At 35.2% G+C, this 15,328-nt stretch overlaps 1 protein-coding gene across 1 annotated transcript in view; it reads left to right on the plus strand.

The window, feature by feature from the left end:
• The first annotated feature begins 14,047 nt into the window (after positions 1 to 14,047).
• The window catches only part of LOC143067669 (uncharacterized), a 32,095-nt gene continuing 30,814 nt past the window's right edge, over positions 14,048 to 15,328 (plus strand). The window contains exon 1 of the mRNA XM_076241112.1: positions 14,048 to 14,791. Coding sequence (XP_076097227.1) covers positions 14,536 to 14,791 — 256 coding nt within the window. The 5' untranslated portion in view covers positions 14,048 to 14,535. The remainder of the gene's footprint in view (positions 14,792 to 15,328) is intronic.

The following is a 15,328-nucleotide window of genomic DNA, read 5'->3' on the forward strand; positions in this document are numbered from 1 at the left end:
CGATACCAATAGTATATTCACCTGTTACCTATTACCTTATCTGTACGTTCCGCATCTGACAGGCGCACCACCAAACGTTATATTCAGGATTAATATGCTATATACACGGGTCATAACCACAGGGTTGACACTACTAAATTGTCAAATTGTTACCTATTGTAGTATTTTAATCAGTAAGACTTTCTAAGATAACAATACGAATACTGAAAATCTGGACTAAAAGTAAGGCGTATAGGTACAGTTTTCAATTTGTTAGTGGGCATGACGTAAAACAGCGAAGCAAAGAATTCAACTTTATAACTTATATAGGACAATGCTGTTGATTAAAGAATACTCCATTCCAGGACCTTTTGTTTTCCAAATAATTAATATTATTGTTTCAGTTCGACGGGTTCAAACAGAAAGACTTGAAAGCAGAGAAAAACTGTGTATCTTATAATCGGCATGACTTTATCAGATGACAATACTAATACTAAAATAAAGCTTGCGCATAGTTATATACTTTAATTCAGTCACGGACCCGTGATATCACGGGTGTGTTCTAGTAGAATATAAACATATACAAACAAAGTAAGTGGCATATGCCAGTGCACTTTAATTGAAAATATGTGTATATAATAGCGAAAAAGGTAGTAATTTCATATAGGGAAAATGGTAGTATTTAATTTTCCCAGCATTAGGTTGGCCTTTTGTGTACCCAAGACAGGGCGTAGGAAGTCAACTTAAGAGCGCTGTGATTGGATGTAAGGGTACAATATATTTTTTATTTATCTATGAATAACTGCAGTGTGAATATTTACAAAATAAATTTTGAAACCTATTGAAATATTTTCTAGAGAATTATTCAAAAAGACTTGCAAAATTTCATAAATTTGGTGCAAAATGACGGTGGGCAAGGATAACATAAACAAGCTCCGTTGGAAGTTGGTCATGATACTATTTGGCTTTAATTTTTAAAACACAATAATAAAGTACTAACACAACATATAACTGTTTTATCCAGGTTTTTATCTTAAAAAGTGGTAAATTTAGAAAATGTTAATATTGTCGCCTATGGCAGAATAAATAGTACCGTTTTCCCTATATCATTTGAGAGCAAATTATTGACTAATACACAAAATGTTACGGAAGGCAAGTGATTGAGTTCCGTGTTGAAATTGAAGATTTTTACTCCATTCTTTTTCCATTGATTTCTTAAGGTTTTTTTTTCATATTTTGGTTCCGAAATTTTTATCACTTATTAGTTTTATCAAATACTATATGCTTAAAATATTATGGGATAATTTTTATTACTTCTATGAAGAAGAAACTAAAGTTTGAGTCTGAATTTGCAATTAAAATTACCTCAATTTTAAATAGCCTAATAAAACTTCGCAAATTTTATAGATTAGAAGAAATAAAAATACTGAATAGAATATTTTGACATATAAAAATAGCTTCAGGAAAAACTATTTCAATTGAATGTAAGCAAACATACACATTTTTTTTCATTTTGAAAAAGGGGGGTTGAAACTCTCCAATATACTACCAGTCATTAAAACGACTTTTTACAAAAAAGTGACCGTACGAAATTCTGACGACAGGGCAAAAACTAAAGAAGACATATTTGTCTTTAAGTTAAGAAAATGTTTTGCCGTGTGTTATTTGGGGAGATTAAACTCGCGATCTAGACGACTTTTTACACTTCTGTCACCGCACTATAAGCCTGCCAATTGATATTTTACCGTGTTTTTTTCTATGTTGTGATGTTATACTATTGTTTCAGAAAAAAGGAGAAGGTTTGGATCCATTAAAACGTTTAATCCCGCTGCAAATGTTTGCATCTGTCCTAAGTCAGGAATCTGATGTACAGTAGTTGTCGTTTGTTTATGTAAAAGAGGGACGAAAGATACCAAAGGGACAGTCAAACTCATAAATCTAAAACAAACTGACAACGCCATGGCTAAAAATAAAAAAGACAAACAGAAAAACAATAGTACACACGACACAACATAGAAAACTAAAGAATAAACAACACGAACCCCACCAAAAACTAGGGGTGATCTCTAGGGATAATTTATACGTGTTTCTCGTTTCTCGTTTTTTATTTTATATTGATTAGACCGTTGGTTTTCCCAAGACAAGACAATTTATTACAACTTAGGCACACGTATGGTGCTACAAGAGGATAACAATTATACATTAACAATTACATATATACTTATACATTTACAAGAAAGTCACACAATAAATTAATAATTGATATACAATAAAACTGAAATATATTTGGTTGATTTGTTTGCAAAATTCTTAATTGCAACGTGGTTAGAAATTATTGTAACATGCTATGAATTATGAAAATATTTTTTCAATATGTCTTAGAAACATGCACACTTTTGTTAGCACTGGCACGTTACAGTGTGATAATAGACCAATAAATTTCAATTGGGAAGGATTTTTTTATGTAATATGTAGGTATATACCTTTCTCTTAAGGTCATAATTTGTTTATTGGAACATACAAAAAAATAATGATATTCGTCACCAATGGTATTTGAATCGCAGTGACAGCATATACGATTTTCTCTTGGTATATTTTTCCACCGACCAACTTCTATAGGGATTTTGATGTTTGAACATCTAAATTTACTGTAGATGTATCGCTCTGCCACGTTAAGATTGAGTTAATATGGATCTAAACAAAACATTGTTGTGTATGAAGCATAAAAACACCTCTAGATGAGTTTGTCATATCGGCAGATAGACTCTGTCCGAATTGGTCCACCAATCTCTGTTTTATTTCTTTTTTAATATCCGAACTTTTGATATCACCCTGGGAATTCCAGACAAAAGAAAATCCTGTATCATCTAAAATATGTTTCAGGAAAGATAACCATTTAAATGAGTATTGGCCTGAGTTATGTAAGTTATACATTAACTGATACAAGATCCCAGATAATTTGTTTCTACCGCTTTGCATTAGCCTTGACCAAAAGAATAGTAATTGAATGGTTTTACACTAGTAATTTTGGGGCCCTTTATAGCTTTAAGGCTCCGTGTTGAAGGCCGTACATTGACTTATAATGGTTTACTTTTTTAAAATTGTTATTTGGATGGAGAGTTGTCTCATTGGCACTCACACCACATCTTCCTTTATCTATGTGAAAGTCCCGACCGACATGAATGTAAAACAAAACAAATATAAATATTAAATGACCGAAATTTATAACAAAACAATTTACAAAAAAAATAAAAAAATATAAGACATAATTAAACCAACAACAATCATTTTTAATTACAGGCTCCAGACTTGGAATTGGCACATACAGAATGAATCATTATGTGGCGGAACTAAAGATGTTGTAATGGACACTCCTTAGCCTATACAGAGACAGTGGTGTAACAGCACAACACAAGAAACTGTAAAAATTAGTTGCTAAATTTTAATTCTATAGATCATTACGAAACACACAACAAAAAACAACAAAAAACAATAAAGACAAAGCATCAATATAAGAATACTTGCAGATACTAAAAGTTATTAAAAAACAAGTTAAAATAAATCATCCTAAAGTATAATCAATCAGTGCAAACCAAACGTATTTGGTGTAAATACGTCAGAAACAGTAATTGATTATTGCCGTTAAGATAAGGAGTTTGTTACCACAACTACTTAAAAAACATTTTTCTAAATACATTCATAGGTCATAGATACAAAGATTGGATTTGGAAGTTTGGCTGTACATGTAGAAAACGTATTCAAACGGATACCTCATCCTAGTTTTCACGGTGATGTTGTTTACCGAGCCCGTTAATCTAGATACGATCCAGAAAAACTTATTGAAACAAACATTCTCTGAAAGGTTACCCAATCATAGAATAATTGGTCTGAACTAACCTCCAAACCATTAATGATTCTGTAATGAGGAGTACCCAAATTGCATCCATGCTTAAATTAGCATCGTCAAAACAAAAGTCGATGTAACAGAGTTTTTTTTCAAATGTTTTGAACAATTGGATATTTGTCCATGCTTACTCTTCTTTTTTTAAGAAATGGATACGTGAAACAAAGATGACGTTTTGATGACGGCGACGTTTCGGTACATTTTGCTTTTTCAGTCACGGGGGGGTAACTTCGATATTTTTTTGGTAAGGGTGTGCCATTTGTGCCTCAAAAAACGTACCCATTTTAATATAACATTCTCTGAAATTCAGTACCTATAGTTATATAAATATTAAAGAAAGAATGACCTATACTTATATACAATACTTAAAATATGACCCATGCTTATATAAGCACTAACTCATCATCACTCATAATTCATAAATATACCAGCTACCCTTAAGTTTTTATATATGAAGTGACATCGTTTGGTGCACATATATTTTATTGTTATATATACGCATGGATTGTTGGATTTGTGTGTAGATCATACCCCAAATCAATATACAGTTATCAAACGTAATTGCATTTTAATATAGGATGTCATTAAAAAGGAGGGTCATTTTTATATAAAATCTCGCAAAATTATGACCCATATTTTTGGCACATCCCCGTATACCCAATAATAGGAAGTTACCCCCCCCCCCCCCCCCCCCCGTGTTTTCAGTAAACACTTCATCTGTTGATAAATACTGTGTGACCGTTTTATGTATATCTAAATATGTTGAAAGACGTGCATAGTATCAAATCATAAAAATACAAATTGTTTAGTCTCTAGGAGACCTTGTAAGATTTCCGCTACTATTTTTGCTAAATAGATGCAATTTGGGTAGATCTACTCGTTGCGTTATAGATTGGATCATGTTTGTCCGTTTCTTAAAATAAACTGTCAAAGTACCCTCACGTTAGAGACACAAGAAAAAATATATATATTGCGTCATAGATGAAAAGTCAGTGCTCGTTTACGTCATCCACTTTGGGTGAAACTGAGGTCAGAAGGGGTAGAATCCTGTGATGTCTTTCAAGTGAAGACAATTTTAAAGTCCTAGACCATTCTTTTGTCTATTACATTTGTTAGTGAGATGTCCTATGTACAGAAAAACAATACCCAGCAAGTTCAACGATGGCTTTCACCAGATACGGCAGTATATAATATGTTGGAAGGTAAAACAAAATTATTTTATAAGTTTCAGTTTGGAGGTGTTTGCTTATACCACAAGGGAGGCAACTGCTAAATTCATGGATCACGTGATGCTTCCATAGGAACGACGTAACGCTGGGTTGACGTTGTGCAACAAATCTTTTTCTTTTGACATGCCTAATTCTGGAGTTGTCCGATTACAAAATTCCCGCAAAATATATTTACCAAGAAAGGTTTACAATGCCTTTGAGAACGGTGAGGCTCCTATCTATTTCAAAGACAAAGGTTTTGGCGACGGAAAATCACTAAATCCTAAAAGACTAAAGTAAAGATATAAAACAAAATTTCCCGTTCTATGAGCTTCTGACCTTTGACTGTAAAAAGTCGATTAGGAAGACTGACGTAAGCACTTGTCTGAAGAGACTTTTACAAAAAGGGTTTATAATATATAGAAATGTGTTACAATATGAGCACCTAGTCTGAAGAGCGCGACTTCATTGACTTCATTTGCCCACCATTTGCCAAGCTTAGCATAGGACTCGGGGCTTAAGATCGCCGAGCCAGGTCAACTTGACGTTGAAAAATGGGAGACAAATGTACTGTCACTTGGTTTTCAGTAAATGCTTTCATTTTTGATCACTTTTATAACCCTAACTGAAGTGACGAAAATCTACCACAATGACAGTGTATTTATAATTCCTAAATTACTAAATAAATCCTTGCATGTTTCAGTTGATATCTAAATCCAGTATATATTGATCTGTTAACATCAATATTTTTTTTTGGCTGACTATCGTTCTTGCAACTGTTTAATACTCACTATTTACTCTCAATGAAGAAAATTTGTGGCGAGCATGTTAAAGGAGTATTACTTTAGCTCAGTATCAAATTCATGTTCAACGATTCGACTCCAAACTCATATTATATTTATAACATTTTATAACATTTATATTCAAATTATAAAAACTGATCAAAAGTCCTATAGACAAATTAAAATATAAATATAGATTCGTTATTAGGTTTCAACATTTCGTTAATTTGAGGGGTTAAAAACTATGCAACGTTAGTGGGAAAAGTAAAAATGTCATGCATTAATTTTATATATAAAGCTATATAAGGAGGCCCAGAACCCCTATGTCTGACACCCCACTATATCAGCCTTTGGGTAAGCACGCATTTGAAAAAAAAGTCCATTGTGTCTGTCCGTTGTCAACACTTCGGACAATATCGGTAACTTAGGAAAACATTCATCATGAAACTTTGGTGAACTGTTTACATCTATTGACGTAAGCTCCTTTTCGGCAATTTTTATAAATTTTAGATTTTAAGTTTCAAAGAAAAGGGGATTTCATTCCTGAAAAGTAGGGGATGTTTCCAGTCTTTTGAATATGGTTTAAAATCTTTTAGCAATTTTCATGAAACTTTGGTTAATATCTATAAGATAAGATAAGATAAATTTTATTTTCCAAATTAAGTCCCCAGGGGGCATATACATATAACATATATAATTAATACAACATACAGCATTTTACATAACATTGTAAAATAAACTATTGAAATAGAGTCATACAGGTAGTATTTGTTAAATAAAAAAGTATTTGAGAGTTGCTACTCCAGAGATGTGTCAAACTTTATTTATTTACTTATTTTAGAAATTATTTTAAACATATTTAATTATAGTGGATTGGGAAACAATTTTTGCAACTTATATGAATCCCTTTCCACTTTGCAAAAATTAAGGTCCTTTTTATATTTTTCCTTCAAATTCTGATAAGACATTGCGGAGTTGTGGACCTTTATATACGGAACAATCTTGAAATACTGAATTTCTATTTAACACATTTAACTTTGGATGGTTATAGCTAGACTTCGCCAGTTCAGAAATCGAAGCCACAAACTTAGTTTAACTTGAGTATTTGTAACCCTGATGTAATTGTACATTCAACCTTTCCGTTAGTTATTTTGAAAAAAAGATAAATCGGAACACCAAACTATTTGAATCACGCCCTACAAAAATCAAGGGAATAGTGTATAGTTGTCTCCCTTACAACAGAAAAAGTGAAACATTTTTAGCGGACATCAATAGATTAGATAATATCTGTAATACTAGAACACACCCGTGATATCGCGGGTCCGTGACTGAATTAAAGTATATAACTATGCGCAAGCCTTATCTTAGTATTAGTACTGTCATCTGATAAAGTCATGCCGATTATAAGATACACAATTTTCTCTGCTTTCAAATCTTTCTGTTTGAACCCGTCGAACTGGAACTTATCAATTATTGGTAATATCAAATATTTGGAAAACAAAAGGTCCTGGAATGGAGTATTTTTTAATCAACAGCATTGTCCTATATTAGTTATAAATAAAGTTGAATTCTTTGATTCGCTGTTTTACGTCATGCCCGCTAACAAATTGAAACTTATTTTTAGTCCAGATTTTTAGTATTCGTATTGTTATCTTAGAAAGTCTTACGGATTAAAATACTACAATAGGTAACAATTTAACAATTTAGTAGTGTCAGCCCTGTGATTATGACCCGTTTATATAGCATATTAATCCTGAATTCACCGTTTGGTGGTGCGCCTGTCAGATGCGGAACGTACAGATAAGGTAATAGGTAACAGGTGATTATACTATTGGTATCGGTATCGGACTCGACCCGGAACTTCCTAATTATTGGCGATATTAATTACGTGGAAAACAAAAGGGCCTGGAGTGGTGTAATTTTTAATCTACACCTTTGTACTATATTAGTTGTATATAAAGTTGAATTCTTTGATTCGTCGTTTTTACGTGATGACGGCTGACAAATTGGACCTCGTAATTTTAGTATTATAGATGTTATGTCTCGCCTATACGATAGTAGAGAGTAGAATGCATGTATCCGTATGCAGGGTGGTAACTAAACCCTTTTCAAATTGGGGCAATACATATTTCGTCGATGAGTCTAAGGGGCCGAACTCTGAAAAATGCAAAATCGTGCATTCTGAACGTTTCCCGGACCCTTTTCAATCTGAAACGCAAGTTTTGTTTTAACTGTTGTTTTTTTTTACAATATTCTGGTATTAAAGCAAGATATACCGGTATAGATTCATTGTAAGGCTTTTAGTTTTTAGGGACAACATCCAAAGGCCCGGTGGCGGGTCCAGAAACTTTCATAAGAGGGGACACAGAGTGCCTAGGAGGGAGCCCCTCCAATCACGATTCATGCAGTGATCCCAAAAGAATCAAAATTCTTTTTCCAAAAGGGGAACAGGGTCACCATCCACCCCTCCCCCTAATCTGCCTCTGCCACCGGCAATATGAACAATAAAGCTAAACATCGTAATTCCCGTAGTTAAGTGTGGGACTTTTTTTGGGGGGTGGGGTTCGTTTGCTGCATGGAGTTTCCGTTGGTTGGTTCGTTTGTCCGCTATACTTCTCGTGACATATAATATTACTCCTATTATTCTATATAATCAAGGAATACTTTGACATTTGTGTTGAACCGTAAGGTATATAAGCTAGATTGGGTTAGTAATTATCTTCTGGTATAGTCATGGTACTTTTTGTTTCTGTAAACACTGAGAATGGAAATATTTGTTGACATAAAGACAAAGGCTGATTGCGAAGTGCATAATATGTACGTGTTGAAAATGTAAAACAAGAACAAGGCCTATAGATATGCACGCTCGAAGGAAAGTTTTTGCTTGGCGGTTTAAAAGGTGTCAAATTTACAACATAGACTCACTTTTGCCTTTATTACTAATCAGTAGACTGCACTGATCTTACGGTCGGGGAAATATTGACGCTTAAGCTCCGTAAGCAATGTTTAGTAAAAACAAGTTAACAGACATTAGATTTAATTTTTTTTTTTAAAACATGAAGTATATGAAAGAATATGATAGTCAGAATTAAATGCAAAAATTAAATACTATTTTTTTACCGCGTTTGAAAACATTGAAACTGTCTATCCAAATTTCACAGAAAACTCTTAATTGTATGCAATTGATTTAGTCATAATGTAGGAGTATGCAGTTTTCTGTTACAATTATTTAAAACTGATTGGCACTGAGGAGGGTGGACGTCAGAGGCGGATTTAGAGGGGGGGCCCAGGGGGCCCGGGCCCCCCCTTTTTGGGAAAAAATTTGGTTGCTTATATAGGGATTCACTGAAGCGTGACTGGAGCGGGCCCCCTCTTAGGTCAGTCAGTGGGCCCCCACTTATGAAAATTTCTGGATCCGCCACTGGACGTATACCTGCACTGTTTGCATTTTGAGAGGTCTTATGATTAGGATAACATGGATTTTGGATCGACATTTAGAGCGGACCACCGCCGAGAAACACAAGTGACAATGAACCTTTGGAATGGATCGATCTACACATGTTTCATCTTCACCTAGAATTCCAAGAAATATTTTTTTGTAAATTCAAGTGATTCGATCTGAAAAATTGCGAAGCACATGGAGATTATGATATCTCCATCAACGAACTTAAAAGAGAGAGAGAGCTGAAAATGGGAGTCTGGAAATATTTTTTGTGAAATCCAGAGCACAATAGAACCAGAAATTTTGAAAGATTTTGTAACTTTCAATGTGCGTGTTGTTAAACTATCAATTGACAATAATACACTTTGATTAGTTATAGTTTTCGAACTTTCCGTTTCTATAAAAAAAAATGTATTTAAATTTGAATAGTAATGTAATGTTTATTGGTCGTTAAGGTTACTAATAAGTAGGATCTTATTGTAGCAATGCATGGTTTACGCTAGAGAAAGAGTTAGACAGATTTAGACGTTTGGCGGGAGAGTCAGTGGTTCGGTCCATTGGTATGGGGGTGTTTGAGAGGTACTCTTGTGTTCGGTATCGGGAACATTTAGAGAACACCCCTATCCAGTAAATAGTGAATTCGCCCTAGAGTATATGAGAGCGTGAGAAACGGCACCCGAAGCTGTCGGTTGGCTGACGATGAGCCGTCATAAGTCAACAGAGCGTACGTCGCTAATATTAAGGGCTGAAAGAGCTTTAATATTTAGAGGACACTTTGTACCGGGTACAAAGTAAACGTACGAGTTGATTGGATTGACAAGGCAGACTGTCCCACTCGGAGGACAAGTTGTACCAGCCAGCACTGTCTGGTAGTGACAGACTCCCTCTCGGAGGACAAGTTGTACCAGCCCGCACTGTCTGGAAGTGACAGACTGTCCCATTCGGAGGACAGGCTGTACCAGCACACACTGCCTGATACAGACAGACTGTACCAGCCATTCTGTCTTTTAGTGACACATCGTCCCATCTTGAGGACAGGCTGTTCCATTGTATTATAGTTGTATATATATCTGTCTGTTGTAACTTTATTTCGACAAAGAGTCAGTGTGTATATTTTAGTTCATTGTGTATAGCATAGATACATGTAGTTATAGTTATTAATATTACCGTATTGTTTGTGGACAACTTGGATCCAAGTATTGACTGGAACGGACGTTTGGAATATAAACGCCTGGTTACACGTTACATATTTGGTGGCTAGCGGTTGGGATTCAAGTTGTCTATCAAATACTATTTGATTGATTGATCGTCATTTAATTTATTGTCAGTTAACATCAATGTTTACTTAAGAGATTAAAGGGAATCGACCGTGAGGTAAAGTCGTAAGTCACGGCTGAGTTGTAACACGAGTGTATTAATAAAAATTGTTTCATTTTGATTTATCTGTTTTGCAATAAATATGTCGAATATTGACGATCAGATTGCTGAAATTAGTAGGCAAATACAGTCGCTTAGTGAAAGCACAATACAACATGGGCAAGGTTTTATATCATCTACACCTAAAGATCAGGGTGTACGTCCGATGGTTGTTGAAGATAAAGATCGATATTTTCATCCTAAGCCGGAATTAACAAACAATCAAAGTACTGCTCATACTGTTTGCTCTGGTTCGAATGATGTTAAAATCAAACCATCAAAATATGATGGCAATACTTCTTGGATCGACTACTTAGCACAATTTGAGATGTGTACCCTAGTTAATAAGTGGTCTGAACACCAGAAAGGTTTGTACTTGGCCGTGTCACTGATTGGACAGGCTCAAGTAGTCCTTGGTGATTTACCAAAGGAAAAGAGACAAATATTTTCAGACCTAGTAAACGTACTAGAGGAACGCTTTGCTCCATCTAGTCAAACGGAACTCTATCGTGTTCAATTCAAGGAATTACGACAGAAAGTAAGTGAGACTTTGCCGGGTTAGGTCAGTCAGTTCGAAGACTGTCTAATCTGGCCTACCCGACTGCCCCGTTAGAATTAAGGGACACGCTCGCTAAAGAACAATTTATAGATGCACTAGCAGACTCCGAAATGAGACTGAGAATTAAACAGTCTCGTCCAATAGGTCTTAACGACGCTATACGGTTGGCAGTTGAGCTTGAAGCTTATAACATGGCTGAGAGCAAAACACTGAAAAGTATGGGTCATTTACGACAGACTACTAGTGACGAACGGACAGAAGCACCTAATAGTCCTGAGACGGCTATATCTATGGTGCAAATGACGACATGGATGCAGACGATTGAGAATAATTTACTGGCCATAACAAAAGAGATTAAAGATTTAAAGTCACAAAGAAAGTTCCAACATCGAGGGAAGATAAATAACACACAAAGTAAGGGGAAAAGGTGTGCATGGTCCCCGTTTTAGTTGTGGAAAAATAGGGCATTTTGCAAGAAATTGTCCTAATGATAATCAGAAGCAAAGTGCTCCAGATAACAACGGAACATATACAGACGGTACGGTCAAGACACTGAAGTCTGAAGTTAAAGTCTTCAAACAATGACAAAGGCGATGTTGTTTCAGCGTCAGAGGGTAAAGGTATTTTTGTTGAGTTGAGTATTCAAGATGTACCAGTAAAGTTTGTGGTTGATACGGGAGATACACTTAATATAGTTTCTTCAAAAGTGTATGATTTAATACCTGACTTGTGTAGGCCACATTTAAGTGAAACAAAGTCACAGATAAAGTCAGTTTGTGATAAATATTTAAGCCTTAATGGTAAGGGTAGTTTTACACTTGAGTTTGGTAATGAGAAGTTTATTTCATAGGCTGTTGTAACTGACTTACAAGTCGATGACATTCTAGGTTTAGACTTTATGAAGAAAAATAAGTGTCTGATTGACGTGCCTGCTAACCTATTACATATTTATAACGTTAGTGTTCCCCTGCTCTTTGAAGGTACAAAAACGAGAAATACTGATGTTTGTAGAAAACCTTGTCGGTTAACATCAGACAGACAGTCAAAAACGGATCGTGATTGTTCTAAGAGAGTACAAAGTCTGGTCAACATAGTTACAAGTCAGATGCAGCACAAAGGTAAAGACTAGTCTTTAATAGAGTTACAATCAAATGACTCGGACCTTAAACTTGTTAAGCGCTGGTTGACAGAGGGTCAAAGGCCACAGTACAATGAGGTATCCGGTAGGGGATACTCTATTAGGTCATTATGGAGTCAGTTTGGCTGTTTAGAAGTCCATGGTGATGTAGTAGTTAGACGCCACATGGACTGTGAACTTAACGTTGTGAAATTACAAGCGGTAATTCCAATGTCTGAGCGCAAGCAAGTTTTACAATGCTGTCATGAGACAAAGTGTTCAGGTCACCTAGGTATACATAAAACTATCGAGAAAATACATCAGTCTTTCTATTGGCCTGGTTTGCAATCCGACGTTAGGACGTATGTTGCTGGTTGCAATCATAAGTAAAATTCGGACTATGTATAAATGTTGTTGAATTAAATTTTGTAATTTAAAATATAACATGCGGGACGCATGTAGATTGAGGCATGGGTCATGTAATGTTTATTGGTCGTTAAGGTTACTAATAAGTAGGATCTTATTGTAGCAATGCATGGTTTACGCTAGAGAAAGAGTTAAGACAGATTTAGACGTTTGGCGGGAGAGTCAGTGGTTCGGTCCATTGGTATGGGGGTGTTTGAGAGGTACTCTTGTGTTCGGTATCGGGAACATTTAGAGAACACCCCTATCCAGTAAATAGTGAATTCGCCCTAGAGTATATAAGAGATTAAGAAACGGCACTCGAGGCTGTCGGTTGGCTGATGATGAGCCGTCATAAGTCAACAGAGCGTACGTCGGTAATATTTAGAGGACACTTTGTACCGGGTACAAAGTAAACGTACGAGTTGATTGGATTGACAAGGCAGACTGTCCCACTCGGAGGACAAGTTGTACCAGCCAACACTGTCTGGTAGTGACAGACTGTCCCTCTCGGAGGACAAGTTGTACCAGCCCGCACTGTCTGGAAGTGACAGACTGTCCCATTCGGAGGACAGGCTGTACCAGCACACACTGTCTGATACAAACAGACTGTACCAGCCATACTGTCTTTTAGTGACACATTGTCCCATCTTGAGGACAGGCTGTTCCATTGTATTATAGTTGTATATATATCTGTCTGTTTGTAACTTTATTTCGACAAAGAGTCAGTGTGTATATTTTAGTTCATTGTGTATAGCATAGATACATGTAGTTATAGTTATTAATATTACCGTATTGTTTGTGGACAACTTGGATTCAAGTATTGACTGGAACGGACGTTTGGAATATAAACGCCTGGTTACACGTTACAGTAACATATACATTTTTTGAAATAGGTGAACAAATAATTATGTTAGAAATCCGTCTGTAACTACACGAAACTTAACACATTGACTACTTTTTGTTCTGACCAGTTTTTAATTTATTTTAATTCTATTTTATTTTACCGCAGCCTATCGTTTGTTTGATTGGAAATATATTAAAGTAATATGCATTGAACGGGTCGTCGAATGACAACGACAAATTTAAATTTTACATATTATTTGATTCAATTCTTAATTTTAGATTTGAATTTTTAATGAGTTAACTATTAAAGGGGTTTATTATAGTCGGTTTCTTATTCAAATCAAGAAAGTTATTTCAGTATAATGAAGCTTTGTTGCGCTTCAGGGAAGAAAAGGTAAATCCACGAGTTCTATTAATGGAGAGAAGATAATTCTCAATATCGTTAAAAACACATGAACCAGGATTATTGGAATGCCAATGTATATATGAACCCCACGTTTGGTATCATTTAGCAGGCGACCGCTTTTATTCATCTCGAGTTGTACACCTTACATGGCTTTGTGTGCAAATGACAGTTTATTTGAACAAATTGATATGTAAAATGAAACGATCATTTATATTAAACAACTGATACTAATCTTTTGTTAAGTGGATTTATTTATTTGATGTTTTACATGTATTTAAAGTGCCAACATTCAAAGCTAATGTTAATTCGGGATGTGCTATATGTTTGTACGCTTTGAGCAACACGTCCAATACACGTGCGACATTGGCCAATCTTCAAAATGAATTCAACGACTAGAAGTGCCTTTAAGGCATCGTTATAATGAGTGTGGAAATTTGGATTTCATAATTTCATCAGTTTAGTTATTGTTTTTAAATGATGAGTGATGTTTTAAAATCATTGACTAGGTCAACTACTGACATAACTTTCACTAGAGGGTTAACATTTGAAAGATCATCGGTTGTTGCACCAGTTGTGAAATTAAAATATGATGTTCCAAAGTCTCCATCAAATAATAACATTCGTTACAAGAGGAAAGTTGTCTTGTCAATTCCTGTAGAACAAAAGATTTCTCACAGACATAGTTTGCGATTGTTAAGGTCGAGTACATTTATGACTCAGGACAACTTGGGTAAGTTGTAATAGTGATGTCGAGGCCGAATACATGTTTTAGCATTTTTATACTTGGTGTGATCCAACCAACAAAATAGGCGGTGTAGAATGAACGTGCAGAAGCCCAAATGTCACGAAAGTTTAAAGAAGAAATACACAAGCTTTTGTCATTACGTAAAATTTGTTTTGTAATTTTATTCATTGTATTATGTATCACCGTCAAATAGTATATACCGAAAGGGACTTATATGTAAGGTGCATTCGATTAGATAAAAGTGTTTGAAAAGATATTTTTAACCAATGCAATTATCACAGTAGGTATAGACAATAAAGGAGGGACACCACACATTTTCAGATACCCCGTTAATTCGATAACTCAATCAGTGGCGGATCTAGAAATTTTCATAAAAGGGATCCAGTCATTTATAAAAGGGGGTTCACAACCCAGACAAAAAAATGGGTTTTTCGACCATATGTCCTCATTTAATTGAATTGATGGTATCCAAAAAGGCAGTTCCAACTCCCTGAATCGCCCCCGGATCCACCACTGCACCCA

The sequence above is a fragment of the Mytilus galloprovincialis genome, chromosome 1 (genome assembly GCF_965363235.1).
Source record: "Mytilus galloprovincialis chromosome 1, xbMytGall1.hap1.1, whole genome shotgun sequence".
NCBI lineage: Eukaryota > Metazoa > Mollusca > Bivalvia > Mytilida > Mytilidae > Mytilus > Mytilus galloprovincialis.